At 35.7% G+C, this 27,774-nt stretch overlaps 3 protein-coding genes across 3 annotated transcripts; all 3 read right to left on the bottom strand.

The window, feature by feature from the left end:
* Window positions 1–106: 106 nt before the first annotated feature.
* On the bottom strand, window positions 107–6,663 carry LOC113153630 (C-type lectin domain family 4 member E-like; the record flags this gene model as incomplete). Its single annotated transcript, XM_026347315.1, has 4 exons — window positions 6,645–6,663; window positions 597–748; window positions 369–493; window positions 107–284 (listed from the first exon to the last, which is right to left on the bottom strand). Coding segments are annotated over exons 1-4 (474 nt in total), but the record flags the coding sequence as incomplete, so codon positions are not given.
* Window positions 6,664–7,772: 1,109 nt separating this feature from the next.
* On the bottom strand, window positions 7,773–12,138 carry LOC117152935 (C-type lectin domain family 4 member E-like). The gene is given in 5 exon segments (XM_033326267.1): window positions 7,773–7,971; window positions 8,054–8,178; window positions 8,282–8,361; window positions 8,364–8,432; window positions 12,066–12,138. Coding segments are annotated over 5 exon segments (546 nt in total).
* A 3,612-nt stretch (window positions 12,139–15,750) lies between these two features.
* On the bottom strand, window positions 15,751–23,683 carry LOC113153629 (hepatic lectin-like; the record flags this gene model as incomplete). The annotated part of the gene is made up of 5 exons (XM_033326266.1): window positions 15,751–15,958; window positions 16,047–16,171; window positions 16,275–16,426; window positions 17,732–17,800; window positions 23,653–23,683. Coding segments are annotated over 5 exons (585 nt in total), but the record flags the coding sequence as incomplete, so codon positions are not given.
* Window positions 23,684–27,774: the final 4,091 nt, after the last annotated feature.

Genomic DNA, 27,774 nt, shown 5'->3' with positions numbered 1-27,774 from the left:
CTGTGGAGTTTTTGCCCTTTAATATTTTTAGTTTTACCAACAGTATCTTTGCTCCACATTCTGACTCAAGTTGAACTGGATTTCAGACTCGTGTGACTCGTCCAGTTTCAGCTGATTTCTCACAAATACTTTTATACGACCATTGGCAGGATATATCAAACCAACACTTCAGGTCATCAACTCCTGATTTCTTTCCCATCACCACACAGTCCTCTCCTTCAGGGAGGTTTTCTCCATTAATTCCTGGCCAGTTGTCCGGCTGGGTGTCGTTCCAAAACAAAAAACTAAGAAATGTTGAACAGAAAAGACTTCATCAGTAAAATTGATGACTTCATGTTGGACAAAACATTTTTCCACAAGAATCAAACCTTGTGTTCAGTGGTGAGTCGTCCACCCACAACCATTTGTCTTCTTCCTGTGAGTCTGTGAGTCCGATCCAGAACTTGTCATAATCATCGTTCATCTTTTCTCTCAGTCTGCGCACCAGGAACGACTGAACAGGAAGAGTTGATGAAACTGACTGTGTGAGACTTTTCTGTGCTGAGATGATAAAATGTTCAGATGTGAGAACATGAAGCTGCTGCAGTGTTTTCTACCTGCTCCTCTCTGCTGTCTATCTTCACCAGATCTCCTCCTCCATGTCTACAATCATCTCTGCTTTGGTTCCAGGTTGAATCCCTGGTGGAGAAATAATAACACTTTTCTCCATGTAGCTCCCAGTCTTCTTCACACTTTGGACATGTGTGAACTTTAAGAAGATTAGAGTAAAGATTACAGTTATCTAAAAGATTATTTAATTTGGAAACAGCAGAAAATTTCCAGTTAAGAAGTTAAATTTTATTAGTTTTAACTGAGCAGTTGAGACAGAGAAAATGAAGTTTCTCTTTTATTGGTTCAAGATAAAACCTCCAGTCTCCCAGCTCTCAGTTATCACTCTGTAGTAAATCAGCTTGTACAAAATAAATAAATCACTGACTGTATCTGTCATCTATCACTGTCTTTTTAGCATCAGAGGACACAGAAGTGAAAACAAAAATCCATAACTACTAACCGTGGTTACTGGTTTAGTTTCACAGAGTTTCTCTGTTAATAAAAGAGGATTCATTAAGTTTGTCTGATTTTATTTTCTGAACAGTAACTAAAATCTTCAGATCTCTGACTTCCTGTAGCTGCTGCATCGTGTTCAAAGTCAACTCAACAGCACCGACCTACCTGAACTCCCTCATCCTGGTCTACAACCCTCACTGTGCTCTGCAAGTGAACAAAGTCTTGTGGTCCCATTATCTCAAATGATCCCAGTTTAAACTCTTCATTTCTGTGGTTCCTCGATGGTGAAACGACCTCCTCACCTCTGCACACTGAGCTGCATGACTCTCAACTTTCAAAAACTTGCTGAAAACTCTTCCACAACCTTCTCTGCACTTAAATCTAGCAATAAAATCCCAAAACAAAACTATCTTGCACTTTGTCTTTTATGAAAGAGAAAAAGAATAAAGAAGATTTTATTGTGACAGTTTCAAACCTGAGAGATTTTTCTTCAGAGCTTCATTTTCATCCTTCAGAGTTTGGAGATTGTCTGAAATGACATTAAAGTTATTGATACTGAAAAAAACACAAATGTGACAAAAATCTTTAACACTTCAATCAAATGAGCTGATCAGAAAAAATAAAGAGAGATTGTTGGAAAATAAATGACTGTAGAGGGTTACAATAAAAAATGTGTCTCATGTTAAAGTGACCTGGTGACTGTGAGACTTAAAAACTGAACCTCTGGACAGTTTCAAACTTTTAACCTGAGAGATTTTTCCTCAGAGCTTCATTTTCATCCTTCAGAGTTTTCTTGGTGTTGAAATATTCAAAAGCTGATTAAAAAAGAAAGACGTCATTAAAGTTATTGATAATAAACACTGATAAACGTCTGTGTTAAAGATGAATCATAGTGATGATACTTTTAATATAAACTCCACTAGATGAAGGTTTTGATGATAAAACATGAATAAAAGTGTAGAAACTCACAGAGACGGTAAATAACAATAAGAGCAGCTGCCAGCAGAGAACTGAGAACCAGCAGGGCCACTCTCTCTGCTGTGACCTTTGACCTTCTGTCAGGAGCTTCACCTGTTGAACATTTAGAGGAGACGGAGAGGTTGTTGTGTTTTCTATATAATTCTGTGTACAGTTCTATTTAGTAAGGTCTTAAACCTTAAACACTGTAAAGAGTCTTCAGATGACGTCTGTTGTGATTTGGAACTATACAAATAAAATATAAATGAATTAAACTGGATTTAAAAATAGTTATTAACACAAACCATGAATTAAAACAACACACTGCACATGTTTTTACTAGACAGTAATGAGTTATTTTTCTTTTTGTTTTTAAGATGTTTTAAACACAGACAGTTTTTTCGCAGATTCATCTCATTTAATTAACTCAACAAACACATTTTCATCGTGTTCATTTCCTTCTTTAAACCACTTCATTCAGTTGTTTATCATCTTTCTCTCCTTCCTGTGTTTAATCTCCTGCAGTTAAAACTTTTCGTGTTATCGATGGTAAAACATGTCGATCTGAATTATAACCAGACCAGAAATACTACAGATACTTCATGTTTAACTCTGAATAAACTGAGCTCCCACTCTTTTCTATAAATTATTTATCACTTTGAACGACATGATGCTGATTCTGTACGTCAGATGGAAAAGTCTGATTTAAAACACACAGTACTGTATCTGGGGGTTAGACAGTCTAATTAAAGTGTTTATCAAACCTTTATTGTATTTATGGAAACATTTAAACCAGCAGACGCCTTCAAACCATCACATTTGTCAAATCCACATTGAGTGGATGTTCATTTCTCCTCCTACCTTCTCTGTAGCTCTGTGAGCGGCTCATCGTGCTCAGTGATGTCAGTCGATGAGGAAACAAAAACATTTATTTATTCTCACACATTTCACAGATTCTAATAAAATCAAAACTATTTGTACTGATGAAAATGGAGAAACATCAAATCTTATTTAAAACTCACCTTTAACTTTCCTCCACTGTTGTTTTCGATGTGCAGCTTCAACGTCTGTCACTCTAACTCTGAGTGAACGACAGTTTCAGACACTTCAACATTCACAGTTTAGTGGTTTCACAAAAAAACTCAGACTCAGCGATACTGTAGAAAGATAAGGAGACTCTACTTCCCCGAGATCAGATCTTTGAATTCTTCTTTAACTGCAACTTTAATTTAGATAAAACAGTCACAAACCAGATGCTGATGTTTTTTATTTAGTTTGAAACACAAATGTTTTATATTTAACAATAAAATTTAAATACAGAGCAGATGTGGACGTGCTGCCACCTCCTCTCTCATGTTTGTCTCTTTTTCTAAAGTTTAGTTTTATTTTTTAAATCTTTGTGTCCAAACTTATTTTAACTGTCACAATATCGAACAAATCACACAGACTGTTTTTATTTAGGATCAGATGTATCCAGATGTTTTTCAGTGAACTTGAAGTTAGAAATTTACAAAAACAGAAAAAATGAGACAGTTTAAGGTTGAACGTGGTTTATTAAACATCATAAAGGTAACTTAGGCTGTAAGAACAGACTCTACAGTTGTCTGAGTGTGAATAAAGAAGTAAATGTGATATTAATACAAAATACTGAATTCAAAGTTTTATTTAAACTTAAAACATATCTGGTTGGTATCTTTATTGATTGTGAGGTCTTATTCTGTGCAACAGTTTTTTAGAAGGTTTTGAAATGTGTCATGAATAGTTTTTCTACAACAGTACTGTGTGTTTTAAATGAGACTTGAGGAAATTCTCAGTTTAGGCCATGATCTCCATCTGACGTACAGTACCAGCATTATGTCATTCATTTTTTTACCTTTTTTTTAGTCATTTAGCAGACACTTTTATCCAAAGCCACTTACAAGTAGGGTACAAGGGTAGGCAGGGTGAGCATGAGGGGTTCTTGCTTAAGGACCCTACTGGAGGTAGGACACAGCTGGGATTTTAACCCCAGTCTCACACATGGGAGGTGGTGATGTTACTACTACACTAACCAGCTGCTATTTAAAGTATTCTGGAAAATAATTAGTTGAAAAGTTTATTCAGACTTATACATGAAGTATCTGAAGTATTTCTGGCCTGGTTATAATTCATATTAATCTTTGGAATAACAATGTCTTACTCTACACTGCCACCTCATGACCAAAATTTGTAAACCTAAATTTCAAGAGTAACATGTCAGACATTTCTGGAGAAAACATTAGAGATGTAAGGAATAAGTCATAGTGTCATTTGAGTTAAGTGCTAACATAGAGTTCTGTGTAAAAGTCTAGAAAACATAGGGAATAAACACACTGTATAGAAAAACATAGAAAATATACTGTACATTCATTTATTGTAAATTTTTTTGTGGTGGCCAATCCATGTGTGATAATGATGTGTCCTGTTTCCTGAACCACTCTTTTATAAATTGATCCAGATGAATCCTGACATTATCATCTTGAAACATACCTGTGACATCAGACAAGAAAAAAATTAACTGATAAAATAACCTGGTCATTCAGTTTATTCAGGTCGTCAGCTGATTCTTTGGACACATAACGTTGCTGAACCTCGACCTGATCAACTGCAGCAGCCCCAGATCATAGCACTGCCCCCACAGGCTTGTACAGTAGACACGAGACATGATGGGTGCAGCACTTTACCTGCCTCTCTTCTTACCCTGATACTCCCATCATTCTGTAACAGGGTAAATCTGGACTCTTCAGACCACATGACCTCCATCCATTGCTCCAGAGTCCAATCTTTATGATCTCTGGCAAATTGAACCCTCTTCTTTTATGATTAAAGTAGTTTTCTTGGTCTTGGCATCTAAACTTCTTCATAGGCGAGGGACAACTGAATAAGGACGGCCAATCACCGAATTACTACAGCTACGAGCTCTGGCCACGTCTATACAGGGATGAATTTACACCAATCACATGTACAGCTTGAGAAAAAAAATTTAAATATGATAAAAGAAACAGCACTTCCAGATTTGACAGAGTAAACTCTATGTTTCTATTATCATTGTCAATGTTTACTTTAATTCTTCAGTCATACACAATATCAATGATCAGTGTTATACTCAATGGTAGATTCACTCACATCACACAAAACTGCATCTTCTACAACTTTCCTCTCGAGCTCTGGACTGGACTGTGCTTCAGACTAATAAATTAAATGATGAACTGTGTCCACCAGACGGCGCCTTTTCTACATATATGTGCCATATTCTGAAATCATATTTAATGTTTCTCTTGTGTTTTCAGGACTTTTAAATTAACAACAGTGTGTAGAGTTATCTGACACAAAGAATCCATGGAGAGGTTGTTGTGTTTTCTATATAATTCTGTGTACAGTTCTATTCTGTGTTTATTCTCCTGCAGTTAAAACTTTTCGTGTTACCGATGGTAAAACAGGTCGATCTGAATTATAACCAGACCAGAAATACTTCAGATACTTCATGTTTAACTCTGAATAAACTGAGCTCCCACTCTTTTCTATAAATTATTTATCACTTTGAACGTCATGATGCTGGTACTGTACGTCAGATGGAGAAGTCTCATTTAAAACACACAGCACTGTATCTGGGGGTTAGACAGTCTAATTAAAGTGTTTATCAAACCTTTATTGTATTTATGGAAACATTTAGACCAGCAGACGACTTCAAACCATCACATTTGTCAAATCCACATTGAGTAGATGTTCATTTCTCCTCCTACCTTCTCTGTAGCTCTGTGAGCGGCTCATCGTGCTCAGTGATGTCAGTCGATGAGGAAACAAAAACATTTATTTATTCTCACACATTTCACAGATTCTAATTAAATCAAAACTATTTGTACAGATGAAAATGGAGAAACATCAAATCCTATTTAAAACTCACCTTTAACTTTCCTCCACTGTTGTTTTTGATGTGCAGCTTCAATGTCTGTCACTCTAACTCTGAGTGATGACAGTTTCAGACACTTCAACATTCACAGTTTTATGCAACAGTTTATTGAGGTTTTCAAATGTGTCACGAATAGATTTTGCACAACGGTACTGTGTGTTTTAAATGAGACTCTCCATCTGACGTACAGTACCAGCATTATGTCGTTCAAAGTCTTCTGGAAAATGATTAGTTGAAAAGTTTATTCAGAGTTATACATGAAGTATCTGAAGTTAATCTGGGCTGGTTATTATTCAGATCAGTCTGTGGAATAACAATGTTTTACTCTACACTGCCACCTTATGACCAAAATTTGTAAACCTAAATTTTAGTAGTAAAAATTTTATAAGAAATAAACACACTGTATTAAAAATCTGAAGAAATACTGTACATTTGTTAAAATTGTCTGTGGTGGCCAATCCATGTGTGAAAATGATGTGTCCTGCTCCCTGAACCACTCTTTTATAATTTGAGCCAAATGAATCCTGGTATTATCGTCTTGGAATATCAGACCACATGACCTCCATCCATTGCTCCAGAGTCCAATCTTCATGCTCTCTGGCAAATTGAAGCCTTTTCTTTTATGAGTAAGTATTTTTTGTGGTCTTGGCATCTAAACTTCTTCATAGGTGAGGGACAACTGAATGAGGACGGCCAATCATCGAATTATTACAGCTACGAGCTCTGGCCATATCTATACAGGAGTGAATTTACACCAATCACATGTACAGCTTGAGAAAACAAATGTAAATATGATAAAAGAAACAGCACTTCCAGATTTGACAGAGTAAACTCTATGTTTCTATGATCATGGTCAATGTTTCCTTTAATTTCTCAGTCATACACAATAACAATGATCAGTGTTATACTCAATGGTAGATTCACTCACATCACACAAAACTGTATCTTCCACAACTTTCCTCTGCAGCTAGGATCAGCTATTTGCTACAGACTAATAAATTAAATGATGAACTGTGTCCACCAGACGGCGCCTTTTCTATATATATGTGCCATATTCTGAAATCATATTTAATGTTTCTCTTGTGTTTTCAGGACTTAATTAAATTAACAACAGTGTGTAGAGTCATCTGACACAAAGAATCCATGGAAACTTTTCAAATCCTGCATCACAGTCCATTTATTTACTGTATTTATGTGTTGTCATATAGAAACTTTATTTTAACAACATGATAATTAAAGTGGTTAAATTAGATCTAATAAACCACACAGATTGTGTTTATGTAGGATCATTTGTATCCAAACATTGTTCAGAAACTCAGTTTTTAACATCCTAAATGAGACAGTTTAAATATAGTTTATTTAACAATCTAAAGATAACCCAGACTGTTGTATCTCACATTTATTAATCAATAACAAACTGGTTAATTCAGTGTTTGTTCCCAGCATCATTCATTTGCTACATAACAACAATTCCTCAATTTATAAATTACATTTTAAAGTTAAATCTGTTTTTTATTGCTGTTTAATAATTTGAATGTGCAGAATGATGAAAGTAAAATATTTGACACTACTTTAGAACAAATTATGGTTCATTAAGAAAAACAGAAATATGTTGTGGAAACTTGAAGCATCCAGGTAACAAACACTAAGAACAGACTCTTCATCATGTCCATGTTATTTGTAATTTTAAAATAAATAATAAGAAGTAGCCTAAACTATGCTAACATGCCATACTTAAAACTGAGAATTAAAACATGTCTGTGGAGTTTTTGCCCTTTAATATTTTCAGTTTTACCAACAGTATCTTTGCTCCACATTCTGACTCAAGTTGAACTGGATTTTAGACACATGTGACTCGTCCAGTTTCAGCTGATTTCTCACAAATACTTTTGTAATTTTTTTTGCAGAATATATCAAACCAACACTTGAGGTCAGCAGCTCCTGATTTCTTTCCCATCGCTGCACAGTCCTCTCCTTCAGGGACTTCTCCATTCCTTCCGTTCCAGTTGTCCGGCTCTCCTCTGATCCAAAAAGTCAAACTGAGAAATGTTGAACAGAAGACTTCATCAGCAAAATTGATGACTTCATGTTGGACAAAACATTTTTCCACAACAATCAAACCTTGTGTTCAGTGGTGAGTCGTCCACCCACAACCATTTGCCTTCTTCCTTTGAGTCTGTGAGTCCGATCCAGAACTTGTCATAATCACTGTCCATCTTTTGTCTCAGTGTGAGCTCCAGGAACGACTGAACAGGAAGAGTTGATGAAATTGACTGTGTGAGACTTTTCTGTGCTGAGATGATAAAATGTTCAGATGTGAGAACATGAAGCTGCTGCAGTGTTTTCTACCTGCTCCTCTCTGCTGTCTATCTTCACCAGATCTCCTCCTCCACGTCTACAATCATCTCTGCTCTGGTTCCAGGTTGATTAGTGGTGGAGAAATAATAACACTTTCCTCCATGTAGCTCCCAGCCTTCTTCACACTTTGGACATGTATCAACTTTAAGGAGATTAGAGTAAAGATTACAGTTATCATAGTGACTTTTTCATTTGGAAACTGCAAAAATTCACAGTTAAAAGGTTAAGTTTTATTAGTTTTAACTGAGCAGTTGATACAGAGAAAATGAAGTTTTCTCCTTCACTGATTCAAGATAAAACCTCCAGTCTCACAGCTCTCAGTTAATTCAATTCAATTCAATTCAATTCAATTCAATTCAATTCAATTCAATTCAATTCAATTCAGTTTTATTTGTATAGCGCCAATTTACAACAGAAGTTATCTCAAGGCACTTTACAGTGTAAGATTTACCACCTTACAGAAAATATTTATACTAAAAATTATAGAGAAAACCCAACAATCCCATTTGAGCAAGCTTTGGGCAACAGTGGAGAGGAAAAACTCCCTTTAGAGGAAGAAACCTCCAGCAGAACCAGGCTCATAGTGGGCGGCAATCTGCCTCGACCGGTTGGGCTGAGTGGAAAGAGAAGAGAGAAAAGAACAGAGGGCAATAAAGACAACAACAAGCAGCAAGAATATTGGGCAGATGAACTGGATTCTGGAGATGTACAGCTCCAGGCCGAGGATACCTGCAGAAAAGTACAGAGAGAGGGAGACAGAGAGGGGGAAACACAACTACAGGAGAGAGAAGACACAAAGTTAATGACCTGAAATGGTGGCATTTGCATTGATACAGGAGAAAGGAGAGAGGAGAGGAGTTCAGTGTATCAGTACTGGAGTTCCCCCAGCAGACTAACCTATAGCAGCATAACTAAGAGATGGTTCAGAGTCACCTGATCCATCTCTAACTATAAGCTTTATAAAAAAGGAAAGTTTTAAGTCTAGTCTTAATTGTAGAGAGGGTGTCTGCCTCCTGAACCTGAATTGGGAGCTGGTTCCACAGGAGAGGGGCTTGGTAGCTAAAAGCTCTGCCTCCCATTCTACATTTGGAAACTCTAGGAACCACAAGTAAACCTGCAGTCTGAGAACGGAGAGTTCTGCTTGGAAGATATGGAACCATGAGGTCTTTAAGATAAGACGGAGCCTGATTATTAAGGGATTTATAAGTGAGGAGAAGAATTTTAAATTCAATTCTGGATTTAACAGGGAGCCAATGGAGAGAAGCTAACGTTGGAGAAATATGATCTCTCTTATTAATTCCAGTCAGAACTCTGGCTGCAGCATTTTGGATTAACTGGAGGCTCTTTAATGAGTTATTGGGACATCCCATTAATAAGGAATTACAATAGTCCAGTCTGGAAGTAACAAATGCATGGACTAGTTTTTCAGCATCACTTTGGGACAGGATGCTCCTAATTTTAACAATGTTTCTCAGGTGAAAAAAGGCAGTTCTAGAGATTTCTTTGATGTATGAAGTGAAGGAGATATCCTGATCAAAGATAACTCCGAGATTTCTTACAGTATTACTTGAGGCCAGAACTAAATCATCAATGGTGAGAATGTGATTAGACATAGTGTCTCTGAGATTTTTAGGCACAAACAGTATAACCTCTGTCTTGTCCGGATTTAGTAGAAGGAAATTGGAGGTCATCCAGGCCTTTATGTCTTTTAAGCATTCCTGAAGTTTGACTAATTGATTAGTTTCTCCTGGTTTGATAGATAAGTATAGCTGGGTATCATCTGCATAACAATGGGAATTTATAGAGTGTTTCCTAATAATATTGCCTAAAGGGGACATATATAAAGTGAAAAGAATCTGTCCAAGCACAGGTCCCTGTGGAACTCCATAGCTGACTTTGCTGTGCATGGAAGACTCATCATTAACATGTACAAACTGAAATCTATCTGATAAATCCACTCTAGTGCTGTTCCTTTGATTCCAATGACATGTTCCAGTCTGTGTAATAAAATGTTGTGATCTATAGTGTCGAATGCAGCACTAAGATCTAACATGACGAGTATAGAGAGTAGTCCATTGTCTGATGCTAGTAGAAGATCATTAGTCACCTTTACCAGTGCTGTTTCTGTACTATCATGTACTCTAAATCCTGACTGGAAATCTTCATACAAGTTATTGCTACGCAGGTGGTCGTACAATTGCTTAGAAACTATCTTTTCAAGGATTTTAGAGATAAAGGGCAGATTGGAAATGGGTCTATAATTTACTAAAATCCTTCAGTCCAGAGTAGGCTTTTTGAGTAGGGGCTGGACTACAGCAACCTTAAAAGCCTGTGGTACGTAGCCTATTTGTAAAGACAGATTGATCTGATCTAATATGGACGTGCTGATCAAAGGTAAGACATCCTTGAGGACTGGTCGGGATGGGGTCTAAGAGACATGTTGATGGTTTAGAGGAATTAATTACTGAAATTAATTCAGAATGATCTACAGGGAGGAAGCAGTCTAAGTACGAGCGGGGATCTAGAGTTGTTGTACAGTCCATGCTGTATGCAGGGAGGATCTGATCAATTTTTTCTCTAATAGTTATGATTTTATTTGTAAAGAAATTCATGAAGTCATTGCTGCTGAGAGTTGAGGGAATACTAGGCTCAACAGAGCTATGACTCTTTGTCAGCCTGGCTACAGTGCTGAAAACAAATATGGGGTTGTTCTTATTTGCCTCTATTAATGAGGAGTAGTATGAAGTTCTAGCTTTACGCAGGGCTTTTTTATATATTATTAAACTATCTTTCCAGGCTAGGCAAGATTAACCTAAATTGGTGGAACGCCACCTCCTTTCCAGCTTACGTGATTTCTGCTTTAAGCTACGGATTTGTGAATTGTACCATGGAGCTAACTTCCTCTGACTCACTAGTTTCTTTTTCAGAGGAGCAACAGTATCAAGTATTGTTCCAAGTGAAGCACCAGTACTATTAACAAGATAGTCAAGTTAAAAATCTATAACTAACTTATTTTTACTTCAGTCGGTTTCTGACATGCAGACTGAACAGTGGTTACGGGTTTAGTGTCACAATGTTTTTCTGTTAATAAAAGAGGATTCATTAAGTTTGTCTGATTTTGTTTTCTGAACAGTAACTAAAATCTTTCACGTCAGTCAAATAAACTGATTGGAAACTTAAAGTACAGTCAGAAAAACAACACAACTCATTGTTCAGGCTCTGGTCATATCTCAGATTAACTACTGCAGTGTCTCACTGACGGGGTCACCAGCTGAACCATCAAACCCTCCAGATGATCCAAAATGCAGCAGCACGTCTCATTTTTGATGAGTCAAAAAAGACACGTTACACCACTTTAGATTTCTGACTTCCTGTAGCTGCTGCATCAGGTTCAAAGTCAACTCTGTACTTTTCTGCAGGTGTCCTCGGCCTGGAGCTATACATCTCCAGAATCCAGTTCACCTGTCCAATGTTCTTGCTGCTTGTTGTTGTCTTATTGCCCTCTGTTCTTTTCTCTCTTCTCTTTCCACTCACCCCAACCGGTCGAGGCAGATGGCCGCTCACTATGGGCCTGGCTCTGCTGGAGGTTTCTTCCTCTAAAGGGAGTTTTTTCTTCTCCACTGTTGCCCAAAGCTTGCTCTAATGGGATTGTTGGGTTTTCTCTATAATTTTATTGTATAAATATTTTCTGTAAGGTCTTAAACCTTACACTGTAAAGTGCCTTGAGATAACTTCTGTTGTAAATTGGCGCTATGCAAATAAAACTGAATTGAACCTACCTGAACTCCTTCATCCTGGACTACAACCCTGACTGCGCTCTGCAAGTGAACAACGTCATGTGGTCCCATTATCTCAAATTAAACTCTTCATATCTTTGGTTCCTCGATGGTGAAACGACCTCCTCACCTCTGCACACTGAGCTGCATCACTCTCAACTTTCAAAAACTTGCTGAAAACGCTTCCACAAAATTCTCTATCTAAACAAAACTATCTTGCACTTTCTCTTTTATGAAAGAGTAAAAGAATAAAGAAGATTTTATTGTGACAGTTTCAAACCTGAGAGATTTTTCTTCAGAGCTTCATTTTCATCCTTCAGAGTTTGGAGATTGTCTGAAACGACATTAAAGTTATTGATACTGAAAAAAACACAAATGTGACAATAATCTTTAACACTTCAATCAAATCAGCTGATCAGAGAAAATAAGGAGAGATTGTTGTAGAGGGTTACAATAAAAAATGTGTCTCATGTTAAAGTGACCTGGTGACTGTGAGACTTAAAAACTAAACCTCTGGACAGTTTCAAACTTTTAACCTGTGAGATTTTTCCTCAGAGCTTCATTTTCATCCTTCAGAGTTTTCTTGGTGTTGAAATTTTCAAAAGCTGATTAACAAGAAAGACGTCATTAAAGTTATTTATAATAAACACTGATAAACGTCTGTGTTAAAGATGAATCATAGTGATGATACTTTTAATATAAACTCCACTAGATGAAGGTTTTGATGATAAAACATGAATAAAAGTGTAGAAACTCACAGAGACGGTAAATAACAATAAGAGCAGCTGCCAGCAGAGCACTGAGAACCAGCAGGGCCACGCTCTCTGCTGTAACCTTTGACCTTCTGTCAGGAGCTTCACCTGTTGAACATTTAGAGGAGACGGAGAGGTTGTTGTGTTTTCTATATAATTCTGTGTACAGTTCTATTTAGTAAGGTCTTAAACCTTAAACACTGTAAAGAGTCTTGAGATGACGTCTGTTGTATTTTGTCACCATACAAATAAAATATAATTGAATTAAACTGGATTTAAAAATAGTTATTAACACAAACCATGAATTAAAACAAGACACTGCGCATGTTTTTACTAGACAGTAATGTTGTAATGTTGTTTCAATAACTCAACAAACACATTTTCATCGTGTTCATTTCCTTCTTTAAACCACTTCATTCAGTTGTTTATCATCTTTCTTTCCTTCCTGTGATTAATCTCCTGCAGTTAAAACTTTTTGTGTTATCGATGGTAAAACTGGTCGATCTGAATTATAACCAGCCCAGAAATACTTCAGATACTTCATGTTTAACTCTGAATAAACTGAGCTCCCACTCTTTTCTATAAATTATTTATCACTTTGAACAACATGATGCTGGTTCTGTACGTCAGATGGAGAAGTCTGATTTAAAACACACAGTACTGTATCTGGGGGTTAGACAGTCTAATTAAAGTCTTTATCAAACCTTTATTGTATTTATGGAAACATTTAGACCAGCAGAAGTCTTCAAACCATCACATTTGTCAAATCCACATTGAGTGGATGTTCATTTCTCCTCCTACCTTCTCTGTAGCTCTGTGAGCGGCTCATCGTGCTCAGTGATGTCAGTCGATGAGGAAACAAAAACATTTATTTATTCTCACACATTTCACAGATTCTAATAAAATAAAAACTATTTGTACAGAAGAAAATGGAGAAACATCAAATCCTATTTAAAACTCACCTTTAACTTTCCTCCACTGTTGTTTTCGATGTGCAGCTTCAACGTCTGTCACTCTAACTCTGAGTGACGACAGTTTTAGACACTTCAACATTCACAGTTTAGTGGTTTAACAAAAACACTCAGACTCAGCGATACTGTAGAAAGATAAGGAGACTCTACTTCCCCAAAATCAGATATTTGAATTCTTCTTTAACTGCAACTTTAATTTATTTAAAACAGTCACAAACCAGATGCTGATGTTTTTTATTTAGTTTGAAACACAAATGTTTTATATTTAACAATGAAATTTAAATACAGAGCAGATGTGGACGTGCTGCCACCTCCTCTCTCATGTTTGTCTCTTTTTCTAAAGTTTAGTTTTGTTTTCTAAATCTTTGGGTCCAAACTTATTTTAACTGTCACAATATCGAACAAATCACACAGACTGTTTTTATTTAGGATCAGATGTATCCAGATGTTTTTCAGGGAACTTGAAGTTAGAAATTTACAGAAACAGAACAAATGAGACAGTTTAAGGTTGAACGTGGTTTATTAAACATCATAAAGGTAACTTAGGCTGTAAGAACAGACTCTACAGTTGTGTGAGTGTGAATAAAGAAGTAAACGTGATATTAATACAAAACACTAACTTATAAGTTTTATTTAAATTCAGATTTCAAGTTTAGAAAATGTCACCTTAGGGTGTTTAAAGATAGTTTTGACTCTTACAGCAATGGAGTTTATTCCCTTTGGATAAATGTTTGAATTATGTTAAACTACATTTGAGAAGTTCCCAAGTTTCCTCCAAAATTCTGTTTTCTTGTTCTGTTAGGTGATTATTTCCTTATTTATTTGTAGTTTTGTGTCTTGTTTGCTTTGCTTACAGGAAAACTGGAAGTAATTTACTAAAAGTGGTGGTTCTTTAACTTCTTTCCTGAAGTGTCGTTCTTACAGAACAAACTGGGTTCACTTTTTCTTATATAAACTAAAATGAAATATAAACTAACTTCAAACAATCCGAGACCGAGGTGGCTGCAGATTATGGAGCCACGTGCTGCAGTTGACTGTAAGACCTCAGGGCATCATGGGAAATGTCTGGTTCTCATCTTATGTAAGATCTGATTAGTTCAGGTGTTGGCTCAACAACAGGAAGTTTAATACACTGCCTGTTCAAAAATAGAGCCACACACTCTAGTATTTCATTGGATAATCTTTAGTATTGATTACATCATTTTGATAATTGGGGAGTCGGACCACTGCACAAAGTCTTCTCCAGCACAATCTTAATGATTCTCAATAGGATTAAGTTCTGGACTCTACTGTGGTCTATCCATGTGTGAAAAAACAGTGTCCTGCTTCCTGAAACCATTCTTTTATAATTTGTGCCCGATGATTCCTGGTATTGTCATCTTAGAATATGCTTGGGTCATAAGAGAGCAAAAAATCCACTGATGTAATAAGCTGACCTCATTCTTTGGACACATAACGTTGCTGAACCTAAACCTGACCAACTGCAGCAGCCCCAGATCATAGCACTACCCCCACAGGCTTGTACTGTACACACTGGTCATGATGGGTGCATCACTTATATAAAGATAACCCAGGCTGTTGTAGCTCACATTGATTTATTAATTTATTATTATTTTAAAGTTAAATTCGTTTTTTATTGTTATTTAATAATTTGAATGTGAAAAATGACGTAAGTAAAATATTTGACACTAGTTTAGAACAAATTATGGTTTATTAAGAAAAATACAAATGTGTTGTGGAAACTTGAAGCATCCAGGTAACAAACACTAAGAACAGACTCTTCATCGTGTCCATGTTATTTGTAATTTTAAAATAAAGAATAAGAAGTAGCCTAAATTATGCTAACATGATTTATTTAAAACTGAGAATTAAAACATGTCTGTGGAGTTTTTTCTCTTTTATATTTTCAGTTTTACCAACAGTATCTTTGCTCCACATTCTGACTCAAGTTGAACTGGATTTCAGACACATGTGACTCGTCCAGTTTCAGCTGATTTCTCACAAATACTTTTGTAAGACATTTTGCAGGATCTATCAAACCAACTCTTCAGTTCAGCAGCTCCTTTTTTCTTTTCCATCAGCACACAGTCCTCTCCTTCAGGGAGGAATTCTCCATTAATTCCTGGCCAGTTGTTCGGCTGTTTTGGGTTGTCTTTCCAAAACAAAAAACTAAGAAATGTTGAACAGAAGACTTCATCAGTAAAATTCATGACTTCTTGTTGGACATTAACAAAACATTTTTCCACAACAATCAAACCTTGTGTTCAGTGGTGAGTCGTCCACCCACAACCATTTGCCTTCTTCCTTTGAGTCTGTGAGTCCGATCCAGAACCTGTCATGATCATCGTTCAACTTTTCTCTCAGTCTGCGCACCAGGAACGACTGAACAGGAAGAGTTGATGAAATTGACTGTGTGAGACTTTTCTGTGCTGAGATGATAAAATGTTCAGATGTAAGTACATGAAGCTGCTGCAGTGTTTTCTACCTGCTCCTCTCTGCTGTCTATCTTCACCAGATCTCCTCCTCCACGTCTACAATCATCTCTGCTCTGGTACCAGGATGATTTATTGGTGGAGAAATAATAACACTTTCCTCCATGTAGCTCCCAGCCTTCTTCACACTTTGGACATGTGTGAACTTTAAGAAGATTAGAGTAAATATTACAGTTATCTAAAAGATTTTTTAGCAGAAAATTTACACTTAAGAAGTTAAAGTTTATTATTTTTAACTGAGCAGTTGATACAGAGAAAATGAAGTTTCTCTTTTATTGATTCAAGATAAAACCTCCAGTCTCACAGCTCTCAGTTATCACTCTGTAGTAAATCAGCCTGTACAAAATAAATAAATCACTGACTGTATCTGTCATCTATCACTGTCTTTTTAGCATCAGAGGACACAGAAGTGAAAACAAAAATCCATAACTACTAACCATGGTTACTGGTTTAGTTTGACAGAGTTTCTCTATTAATAAAAGAGGATTCATTAAGTTTGACTGATTTTATTTTCTGAACAGTAACTAAAATCTTCAGATCTCTGACTTCCTGTAGCTGCTGCATCGTGTTCAAAGTCAACTCAACAGCACCGTCCTACCTGAACTCCCTCATCCTGGTCTACAACCCTCACTGTGCTCTGCAAGTGAACAACGTCTTGTGGTCCCATTATCTCAAATGATCCCAGTTTAAACTCTTCATTTCTGTGGTTCCTCGATGGTGAAACAACCTCCTCACCTCTGCACACTGAGCTGCATCACTCTCAACTTTCATAAACTTGCTGAAAACTCTTCCACAACCTTCTCTGCACTTAAATCTAGCAATAAAATGCCAAAACAAAAAAATCTTACACTTTGTCTTTTATGAAAGAGAAAAAGAATAAAGAAGATTTTATTGTGACAGTTTCAAACCTGAGAGATTTTTCTTCAGAGCTTCATTTTCATCCTTCAGAGTTTGGAGATTGTCTGAAACGACATTAAAGTTATTGATACTGAAAAAAACACAAATGTGACAATAATCTTTAACACTTCAATCAAATGAGCTGATCAGAAAAAATAAAGAGAGATTGTTGGAAAATAAATGACTGTAGAGGGTTACAATAAAAAATGTGTCTCATGTTAAAGTGACCTGGTGACTGTGAGACTTAAAAACTGAACCTCTGGACAGTTTAAAACTTTTAACCTGTGAGATTTTTCCTCAGAGCTTCATTTTCATCCTTCAGAGTTTGGAGATTGTCTGAAACGACATTAAAGTTATTGATACTGAAAAAAACACAAATGTGACAATAATCTTTAACACTTCAATCAAATGAGCTGATCAGAAAAAATAAAGAGAGATTGTTGGAAAATAAATGACTGTAGAGGGTTACAATAAAAAATGTGTCTCATGTTAAAGTGACCTGGTGACTGTGAGACTTAAAAACTGAACCTCTGGACAGTTTAAAACTTTTAACCTGTGAGATTTTTCCTCAGAGCTTCATTTTCATCCTTCAGAGTTTTCTTGGTGTTGAAATTTTCAAAAGCTGATTAACAAGAAAGACGTCATTAAAGTTATTGATAATAAACACTGATAAACGTCTGTGTTAAAGATGAATCATAGTGATGATACTTTTAATATAAACTCCACTAGATGAAGGTTTTGATGATAAAACATGAATAAAAGTGTAGAAACTCACAGAGATGGTAAATAACAATAAGAGCAGCTGCCAGCAGAGCACTGAGAACCAGCAGGGCCACCCTCTCTGCTGTGACCTTTGACCTTCTGTCAGGAGCTTCACCTGTTGAACATTTAGAGGAGACGGAGAGGTTGTTGTGTTTCTATATAATTCTGTGTACAGTTCTATTTAGTAAGGTCTTAAACCTTAAACACTGTAAAGAGTCTTGCGATGACGTCTGTTATATTTTGTCACTATACAAATAAAAGATAACTGAATTAAACTGGATTTAAAAATAGTTATTAACACAAACCATGAATTAAAAAAACACACTGCACATGTTTTTTACTAGACAGTAATGTTGTAATGTTGTTTCATAAACTCAACAAACACATTTTCATCTTGTTCATTTCCTCCTTTAAACCACTTCATTCAGTTGTTTATCATCTTTCTTTCCTTCCTGTGATTAATCTCACGCAGTTAAAACTTTTCGTGTTATCGATGGTAAAACTGGTCGATCTGAATTATAACCAGACCAGAAATACTTCATGTTTAACTCTGAATAAACTGAGCTCCCACTCTTTTCTATAAATTATTTATCACTTTGAACGACATGATGCTGGTTCTGTACGTCAGATGGAGAAGTCTGATTTAAAACACACAGTACTGTATCTGGGGGTTAGACAGTCTAATTAAAGTGTTTATCAAACCTTTATTGTATTTATGGAAACATTTAGACCAGCAGACGCCTTCAAACCATCACATTTGTCAAATCCACATTGAGTGGATGTTCATTTCTCCTCCTACCTTCTCTGTAGCTCTGTGAGCGGCTCATCGTGCTCAGTGATGTCAGTCGATGAGGAAACAAAAACACTTATTTATTCTCACACATTTCACAGATTCTAATTAAATCAAAACAATTTGTACAGATGAAAATGGAGAAACATCAAATCCTATTTAAAACTCACCTTTAACTTTCCTCCACTGTTGTTTTCGATGTGCAGCTTCAACGTCTGTCACTCTAACTCTGAGTGAACGACAGTTTCAGACACTTCAACATTCACAGTTTAGTGGTTTAACAAAAAAACTCAGACTCAGCGATACTGTAGAAAGATAAGGAGACTCTATATCCCCAAAATCAGATATTTGAATTCTTCTTTAACTGCAACTTTAATTTATATAAAACAGTCACAAACCAGATGCTGATGTTTTTTATTTAGCTTTAAACACAAATGTTTTATATTTAACAATGAAATTTAAATACAAATCAGATGTGGACGTGCTGCCACCTCCTTTCTCATGTTTGTCTCTTTTTCCAAAGTTTAGTTTTATTTTTTAAATCTTTGGTTCCAAACTTATTTTAACTGTCAAAACATCTAACAAATCACACAGACTGTTTTTATTTATTTATTTAACTTGAAATTAGAAATTTACAACAAAACAAATGAGACAGTTTAAGGTTGAACGTGGTTTATTAAACATCATAAAGGTAACTTAGGCTGTAAGAACAGACTCTACAGTTGTGTGAGTTTGAATAAAGAAGTAAACGTGATATTAATAAAAAACATTAAATTCAAAGTTTTATTTAAATTCAGATTTTAAGTTTAGAAAATGCCCCCTTAGTTTCCTTTAATGATAGTTTTGACTCTTACAGCAATGAAGTTTATTCCCTTTGGATAAATGTTTGAATTATGTTAAACTACATTTGAGAAGTTCCCAAGTTTCCTCCAAACTTCTGTTTTCTTGTTCTGTTAGGTGTTTATTTCTTTCTTTATTTGTAGTTTTGTGTCTTGTTTGCTTTGATTGTGGGAAAACTGGAAGTAATTTACTAAAAGTGGTGGTTCTTTAACTTCTTTCCTGAAGTGTCGTTTTTACAGAACAAACTGGGTTCACTTTTTCTTATATAAACTAAAATGAAATATAAACTAACTTCAAACAATCCGAGACCGAGGTGGCTGCAGATTATGGAGCCACGTGCTGCAGTTGACTGTAAGACCTCAGGGCATCATGGGAAATGTCTGGTTCTCATCTTATCTAAGATCTGATTAGTTCAGGTGTTGGATCAACAACAGGAATTTTATTACACTGGCTATTCAAAAATAGAGCCACACACTCTAGTATTTCATTGCATAATCTTTAGTTTTGATTACATCATTCAGTCATCGTGGCATCGTTTCAATAAGATTCTGAAATGTCACAACATTTATTTTCGTCCAGAGCTGCATTCAATTTTCGCCAATATCTTGTTTTGATGATGGGAGAGTCAGACCACTGTCTTCGCCAGAACATCCTAATGATTCTCAATAGGATTAAGGTCTGGACTCTATTGTGGTCTATCCATGTGTGAAAAAACTGTGTCCTGCTTCCTGAAACCAGTCTTTTATAATTTGAGCCCGATGATTCCTGGTATTGTCATCTTATAATATGCTTGTGTCATCAGAGAAGAAGAAATCCACTGATGTAATAATCTGGTCATTCAGTATATTCAGGTCGTCAGCTGACCTCATTCTTTGGACACATAACGTTGGTGAACCTAGACCTGATCAACTGCAGCAGCCCCAGATCATAGCACTGCCCCCACAGGCTTGTACTGTACACACTGGTCATGATGGGTGCATCACTTCCCCTGGCTCTCTTCTTACCCTGATACTCCCATCATTCTGTAACAAGGTAAATCTGGACTCTTCAGACCACATGATCTCCATCCATTGCTCCAGAGTCCAATACTTAGCAAATTGAAGACTTTCTTTCTAAATAGCCTCACTAAAAAACAGTTTTTTGTGGCCTTGGCATCTAGACTGCTGCATAGGCGAAGGACAAATGAATGAGGAAGGCCAATCACCAAATGACTACAGCTAACAAATTAAATAATGAACTGTGTCCACCAGACGGCGCCTTTTCTACTTATGTGTGATATTTGGAACTCATATTTAATGTTTCTTTCCTGTTTTCAGGACTTTTAAATTAACAACATTGTAGAGTCATCTGTCATTTTACCAAGTGACCATCAGTCTCTTAGACTTTATAGTTTTCAGTGGAAAAAGAGACTTCTGTCAGAATCAAGATTTAGAGAAGACTCTAGTTGTTAAAATCAGATTTTAAGTATAAAAAACGCCACCTTCTGGTCATTAATGATTGTTTTGACTCTTTCAGTTATGAATTTTATACACTTTGGATAAATGTTTGAATTATATTAAGTTCCTAAGTGTCCTTGTAGAATTTAGTTTTCTTGTTTTTTTTTTTTAATCTATTAGATGTTTGTATTTTAAATATCTATTTGTAGTTTGTTTCTACAGCAGGAAAAAAATCCATGGAAACTTTTCACATCCTGCATCACAGTCTATTTATTCACAGTATTTAAGTGTTGTTTTATAGAAAATTTATTTTAACAACATGATAATTAAAGTAGTTAATTTAGATCTAATAAACTACACCAGTTGTGTTTATTAAGGATCATTGGTATCCAAACATTTTTCAGAAACTCAGTTTTTAACGTCTTGAAGTTGTAAATTGACAAAACAACAAATGAGACAGTTTAAACAGAGTTTATTAACCAATATGAAGATAACCCAGGCTGTTATAGCTCACATTTATTAATCAATAACAAATGAGTTAATTCAGTGTTTGTTCTCAACATCAGTCATTTGTTACATGACAAAAATTCCTCAATTAATAAATTACATTTTAAAGTTAAATTCGTTTTTTATTGTTATTTAATAATTTTAATGTGAAGAATGACGTAAGTAAAATATTTGACACTAGTTAAAAAAAAATATGGTTCATTAAGAAAAACAGAAATATGTTGTGGAAACTTGAAGCATCCAGGTAACAAACACTAAGAACAGACTCTTCATCGTGTCCATGTTATTTGTAATTTTAAAATAAAGAATAAGAAGTAGCCTAAATTTTGACAACATGCCATACTTAAAACTAAGAATTAAAACATGTCTGTGGAGTTTTTGCCCTTTAATATTTTTAGTTTTACCAACAGTATCTTTGCTCCACATTCTGACTCAAGTTGAACTGGATTTCAGACACATGTGACTCGTCCAGTTTCAGCTGGTTTCTCACAAATACTTTTTGAAAAAAGTATTATGCAGGCTACATCAGTCCAACACTTCAGGTCATCAGCTCCTGATTTCTTTTCCATCAGCACACAGTCCTCTCCTTCAGGGAGGTTTTCTCCATTAATTCCTGCCCAGTTGTCCGGCTCACTGTCCTTCCAAAACAAAAAACTAAGAAATGTTGAACAGAAAAGACTTCATCAGTAAAATTCATGACTTCATGTTGGACATTAACAAAACATTTTTCCACAACAATCAAACCTTGTGTTCAGTGGTGAGTCGTCCACCCACAACCATTTGTCTTCTTCCTGTGAGTCTGTGAGTCCGATCCAGAATACGTCATAATCATCGTTCATCTTTTTTCTCAGTCTGCGCACCAGGAACGACTGAACAGGAAGAGTTGATGAAATTGACTGTGTGAGACTTTTCTGTGCTGAGATGATAAAATGTTCAGATGTGAGAACATGAAGCTGCTGCAGTGTTTTCTACCTGCTCCTCTCTGCTGTCTATCTTCACCAGATCTCCTCCTCCACGTCTACAATCATCTCTGCTCTGGTTCCAGGATGAATCCCTGGTGGAGAAATAATAACACTTTCCTCCATGTAGCTCCCAGTCTTCTTCACACTTTGGACATGTGTCACCTTTAAGAAGATTAGAGTAAAGATTACAGTTATCTAAAAGATTATTTAGCAGAAAATTTACAGTTAAGAAGTTAAATTTTATTAGTTTTAACTGAGCAGTTGATACAGAGAAAATGAAGTTTCTCTTTTATTGATTCAAGATAAAACCTCCAGTCTCACAGCTCTCAGTTATCACTCTGTAGTAAATCAGCTTGTACAAAATAAATAAATCACTGACTGTATCTGTCATCTATCTCTGTCTTTTTAGCATCAGAGGACACAGAAGTGAAAACAAAAATCCATAACTACTAACCGTGGTTACTGGTTTAGTTTCACAGAGTTTCTCTGTTAATAAAAGAGGATTCATTAAGTTTATCTGATTTTATTTTCTGAACAGTAACTAAAGTCTTCAGATCTCTGACTTCCTGTAGCTGCTGCATCGTGTTCAAAGTCAACTCAACAGCACCGTCCTACCTGAACTCCCTCATCCTGGTCTACAACCCTCACTGTGCTCTGCAAGTGAACAACGTCTTGTGGTCCCATTATCTCAAATGATCCCAGTTTAAACTCTTCATATCTTTGGTTCCTCGATGGTGAAACGACCTCCTCACCTCTGCACACTGAGCTGCATCACTCTCAACTTTCAAAAACTTGCTGAAAACTCTTCCACAACCTTCTCTGCACTTAAATCTAGCAATAAAATCCCAAAACAAAACTATCTTGAACTTTTTCTTTTATTGTGATTTTATTGTGACAGTTTCAAACTTTTAACCTGTGAGATTTTTCTTCAGAGCTTCATTTTCATCCTTCAGAGTTTGGAGATTTTTCTTCAGAGCTTCATTTTCATCCTTCAGAGTTTTCTTGGTGTTGAAATTTTCAAAAGCTGATTAAAAAAGAAAGACGTCATTAAAGTTATTAATAATAAACACTGATAAACGTCTGTGTTAAAGATGAATCATAGTGATGATACTTTAATATAAACTCCACTAGATGAAGGTTTTGATAATAAAACATGAATAAAAGTGTAGAAACTCACAGAGACGGTAAATAACAATAAGAGCAGCTGCCAGCAGAGCAACTGAGAACCAGCAGGGCCACTCTCTCTGCTGTGACCTTTGGACCTTCTGTCAGGAGCTTCCCTGTTGAACATTTAGAGGAGACGGAGAGGTTGTTGTGTTTTCTATATAATTCTGTGTACAGTTCTATTTAGTAAGGTCTTAAACCTTAAACACTGTAAAGAGTCTTGAGATGACGTCTGTTGTATTTTGTCAACATACAAATAAAAGATAACTGAATTAAACTGGATTTAAAAATAGTTATTAACACAACCATGAATTAAAATAACACATTGTGCATGTTTTTTACTAGACAGTAATGAGTTATTTTCTTTTAGTTTTTAAGATGTTCAGACACAGAAAGTCTTTTTGCAGATTTGTCACATTTTCATCGTGTTCATTTCCTCCTTTAAACCACTTCACTCAGTTGTTTATCATCTTTCTTTCCTTCCTGTGATTAATCTCCTGCAGTTAAAACTTTTCGTGTTATCGGTGGTAAAACAGGTCGATCTGAATTATAACCAGCCCAGAAATATTTCAGATACTTCATGTTTAACTCTGAATAAACTGAGCTCCCACTCTTTTCTATAAATTATTTATCACTTTGAACGACATGATGCTGGTTCTGTACGTCAGATGGAGAAGTCTGATTTAAAACACACAGTACTGTATCTGGGGGTTAGACAGTCTAATTAAAGTGTTTATCAAACCTTTATTGTATTTATGGAAACATTTAGACCAGCAGACGCCTTCAAACCATCACATTTGTCAAATCCACATTGAGTGGATGTTCATTTCTCCTCCTACCTTCTCTGTAGCTCTGTGAGCGGCTCATCGTGCTCAGTGATGTCAGTCGATGAGGAAACAAAAACATTTATTTATTCTCACACATTTCACAGATTCTAATAAAATCAAAACTATTTGTACAGATGAAAATGGAGAAACATCAAATCCTATTTAAAACTCACCTTTAACTTTCCTCCACTGTTGTTTTCGATGTGCAGCTTCAACGTCTGTCACTCTAACTCTGAGTGACGACAGTTTCAGACACTTCAACATTCACAGTTTAGTGGTTTAACAAAAAAACTCAGACTCAGCGATACTGTAGAAAGATAAGGAGACTCTATATCCCCAAAATCAGATATTTGAATTCTTCTTTAACTGCAACTTTAATTTAGATAATACGGTCACAAACCAGATGCTGATGTTTTTCATTTAGTTTGAAACACAAATGTTTTATTTTTAACAATAAAATTTCAATACAGAGCAGACGTGGACGTGCTGCCACCTCCTTTCTCATGTTTGTCTCTTATTTTAAAGTTTACTTATATTTTTTAAATCTTTGGGTCCAAACTTATTTTAATTGTCACAATATCTAACAAATCACACAGACTGTTTTTATTTATATATTTATTTAACTTGAAGTTAGAAATTTACAACAACAGAACAAATGAGACAGTTTAAGGTTGAACGTGGTTTATTAAACATCATAAAGGTAACTTAGGCTGTAAGAACAGACTCTACAGTTGTGTGAGTGTGAATAAAGAAGTAAACGTGATATTAATACAAAACGTTGAATTCAAAGTTTTATTTAAACTTAAAACATATCTGGTTGGTATCTTTATTGATTGTGAGCTCTTATTCTATTTTCCATCAGTTTTACCAACAGTATCTTTGCTCCACATTCTGACTCAAGTTGAACTGGATTTCAGACACATGTGACTCGTCCAGTTTAAACTGATTTCTCACAAATACTTTGTTTGTTCGATTTTGTGCAGAATACATCAAACCAACACTTCAGGTCATCAGCTTCTCTTTTCTTTCCCATCACCACACAGTCCTCTCCTTCAGGGAATTCTTTATTTTGCTCTGAATAGTTGTCCGGCTGGGTGTCGTTCCAAAACAAAAAACTGAGAAATGTTGAACAGAATCGTCACCACACACAACCTTGTTCAGGCCCACAACCATTTGTCTTCTTCCTTTGAGTCTGTGAGTCCGATCCAGAACTTGTCATCGTCCTCGTTCATATTTTGTCTCAGTCTGAGCTCCAGGAACGACTGAACAGGAAGAGTTGATGAAATTGACTGTGTGAGACTTTTCTGTGCTGAGATGATAAAATGTTCAGATGTGAGAACATGAAGCTGCTGCAGTGTTTTCTACCTGCTCCTCTCTGCTGTCTATCTTCACCAGATCTCCTCCTTTACTTCTACAATCATCTCTGCTCTGGTTCCAGGTTGATTTATTGGTGGAGAAATAATAACAATTTCCTCTATGTAGCTCCCAGCCTTCTTCACACTTTGGACATGTACCATCTATGAAAAAGTTGAAGTAAAGATCACAGATAAGTGGCAGAAATCTGATCTAACCACATCACAAACATTAAAAGATTGAAGGCCTGTGAGTTTTGGGCACAACCATTAAACCCAAGTTTCTCAGTAATATTTATCATGTTGTAATTAAACTATATGTAATTGAGATTTAGTGTCACATATTAAAGTGACCTGTTGATGACAGTTCCTAACCGTGACAACTTACTTGAGAGATTTTTGCTGTTCTTCTGTGTTTGGAGATGTTTCTTAGTTTTTAAGTAATCAGCAGCTGATCAAAAGAGAGTAGTTAGTACAGGTTAGTATTTAATAATAAACAATAGATAAATATCTGACATTATTTCATATATATGAACTTCACCAGAAATTAATTTAAAAATAATTTGTTACATCTGACTTTTGTTGATTTGATGCTAAAATGTTTTGAACCATCAACACTAAAACACATCCAACCAATTAAATCTGTTCATGCACAAAACAGAAACTAAACAGCATGAACGAAACACATTTGTCCCAACATTGAAGGTTTGTCTATGTGAATGTTACAAATTCACTGAGAACACCAAGAGCAATAAGAGCAGCAGCCAGCAGAACACAGAGAACCAGCAGTAACGCTCTCTCTGTGACCTTTGACCTTCTGATTGACCCCTCTTGTTGGGAACCTGTTGAAGAGGCCGAAGAGACAGAAATGAGAACACAGCCTGAATGATACAGAGTGTTACAGTTACTCATTAACAGCAAACATCAAACTTTTTATAATTAAAACGTAAACGCACCGATCACCCATCAAACCAACAGACCCGAATTTAAATCTGTTCTTTTTTGTTGTCTAGAATATAAATCCAGGAGGAAGAATGGACACAGGAAACAGGAAACTCGAGACTTGATTCTGTGTTTAACAATCCACTGTTTTCCTCATATTACAGTAAATTAAACAGTGACTCACTTTATTTCTTTCATTATTTTTGTCAATAACAGTAGAACTAACAACACACTTGGTTTCTGTCAGATAATACTTACAATCTAAATGTCAATAAAAATAGTAAAATATTCACACATTGAAACTTTTTCATTTTAACAAAATTGAAAAATTATTAAATTTAAACATCAAAATTGCAATCAGTCGTTTGTTGCAGCAAAGCACAAACGTTTATTAACAGAATCAAGTTGCGGTGTGATGTTGCTCTGCAGGCGTCTGAGTTTTCAGGATCTTGACTTCAGAGTAAGTGGTTTCAGCCGATGAGGAAGTGGTCTCTGCTAACTTTGGTCTCGAGCTCTTTAATTCACTTGAAAACTAATTAAAAAAAGTTCATTTGTTTAGTAAACTAGTTGCTTGATTGTTGCAGCTACACAATGATTCTAAAATGAATCAAATTGCTGTATTTCTAATGTAATATCATGTTTTAAAGAAAGAGGAACTCCTTCAGTCGTCTGATGAAAAAGTTCTGTATTAAATTATTATGAATATTTATTATATTATTATTAAAAAATACTTCAGAGAAAGTAAACATAGGTTATTGTGGTGTTGTTTTGTGTTAAAGTGATCACTGACTGCAGGTTATTCTTGACGTTTCCACTCATTTAATGTTCATTTATTTGTGTTTATGACCCACCGTGCTGCTCTGTAGGTGTCTCAGGTGTCGGGTTCTTGTCTTCAGGACAAGTATCTTCAGCCAAAATGGGAACAGTCTCTGCAACGTAAGAAACTACTGTTCAATATGTTCCAACTACTGATCGACTGATGGCAAAGTTTAAACATTTATATTTAAATTAGAA

The sequence above is a fragment of the Anabas testudineus genome, chromosome 11 (assembly GCF_900324465.2).
Source record: "Anabas testudineus chromosome 11, fAnaTes1.2, whole genome shotgun sequence".
NCBI lineage: Eukaryota > Metazoa > Chordata > Actinopteri > Anabantiformes > Anabantidae > Anabas > Anabas testudineus.
Note: the sequence above shows the minus strand (reverse complement) of the source record. Positions and strands in the feature narration are given on the sequence as shown.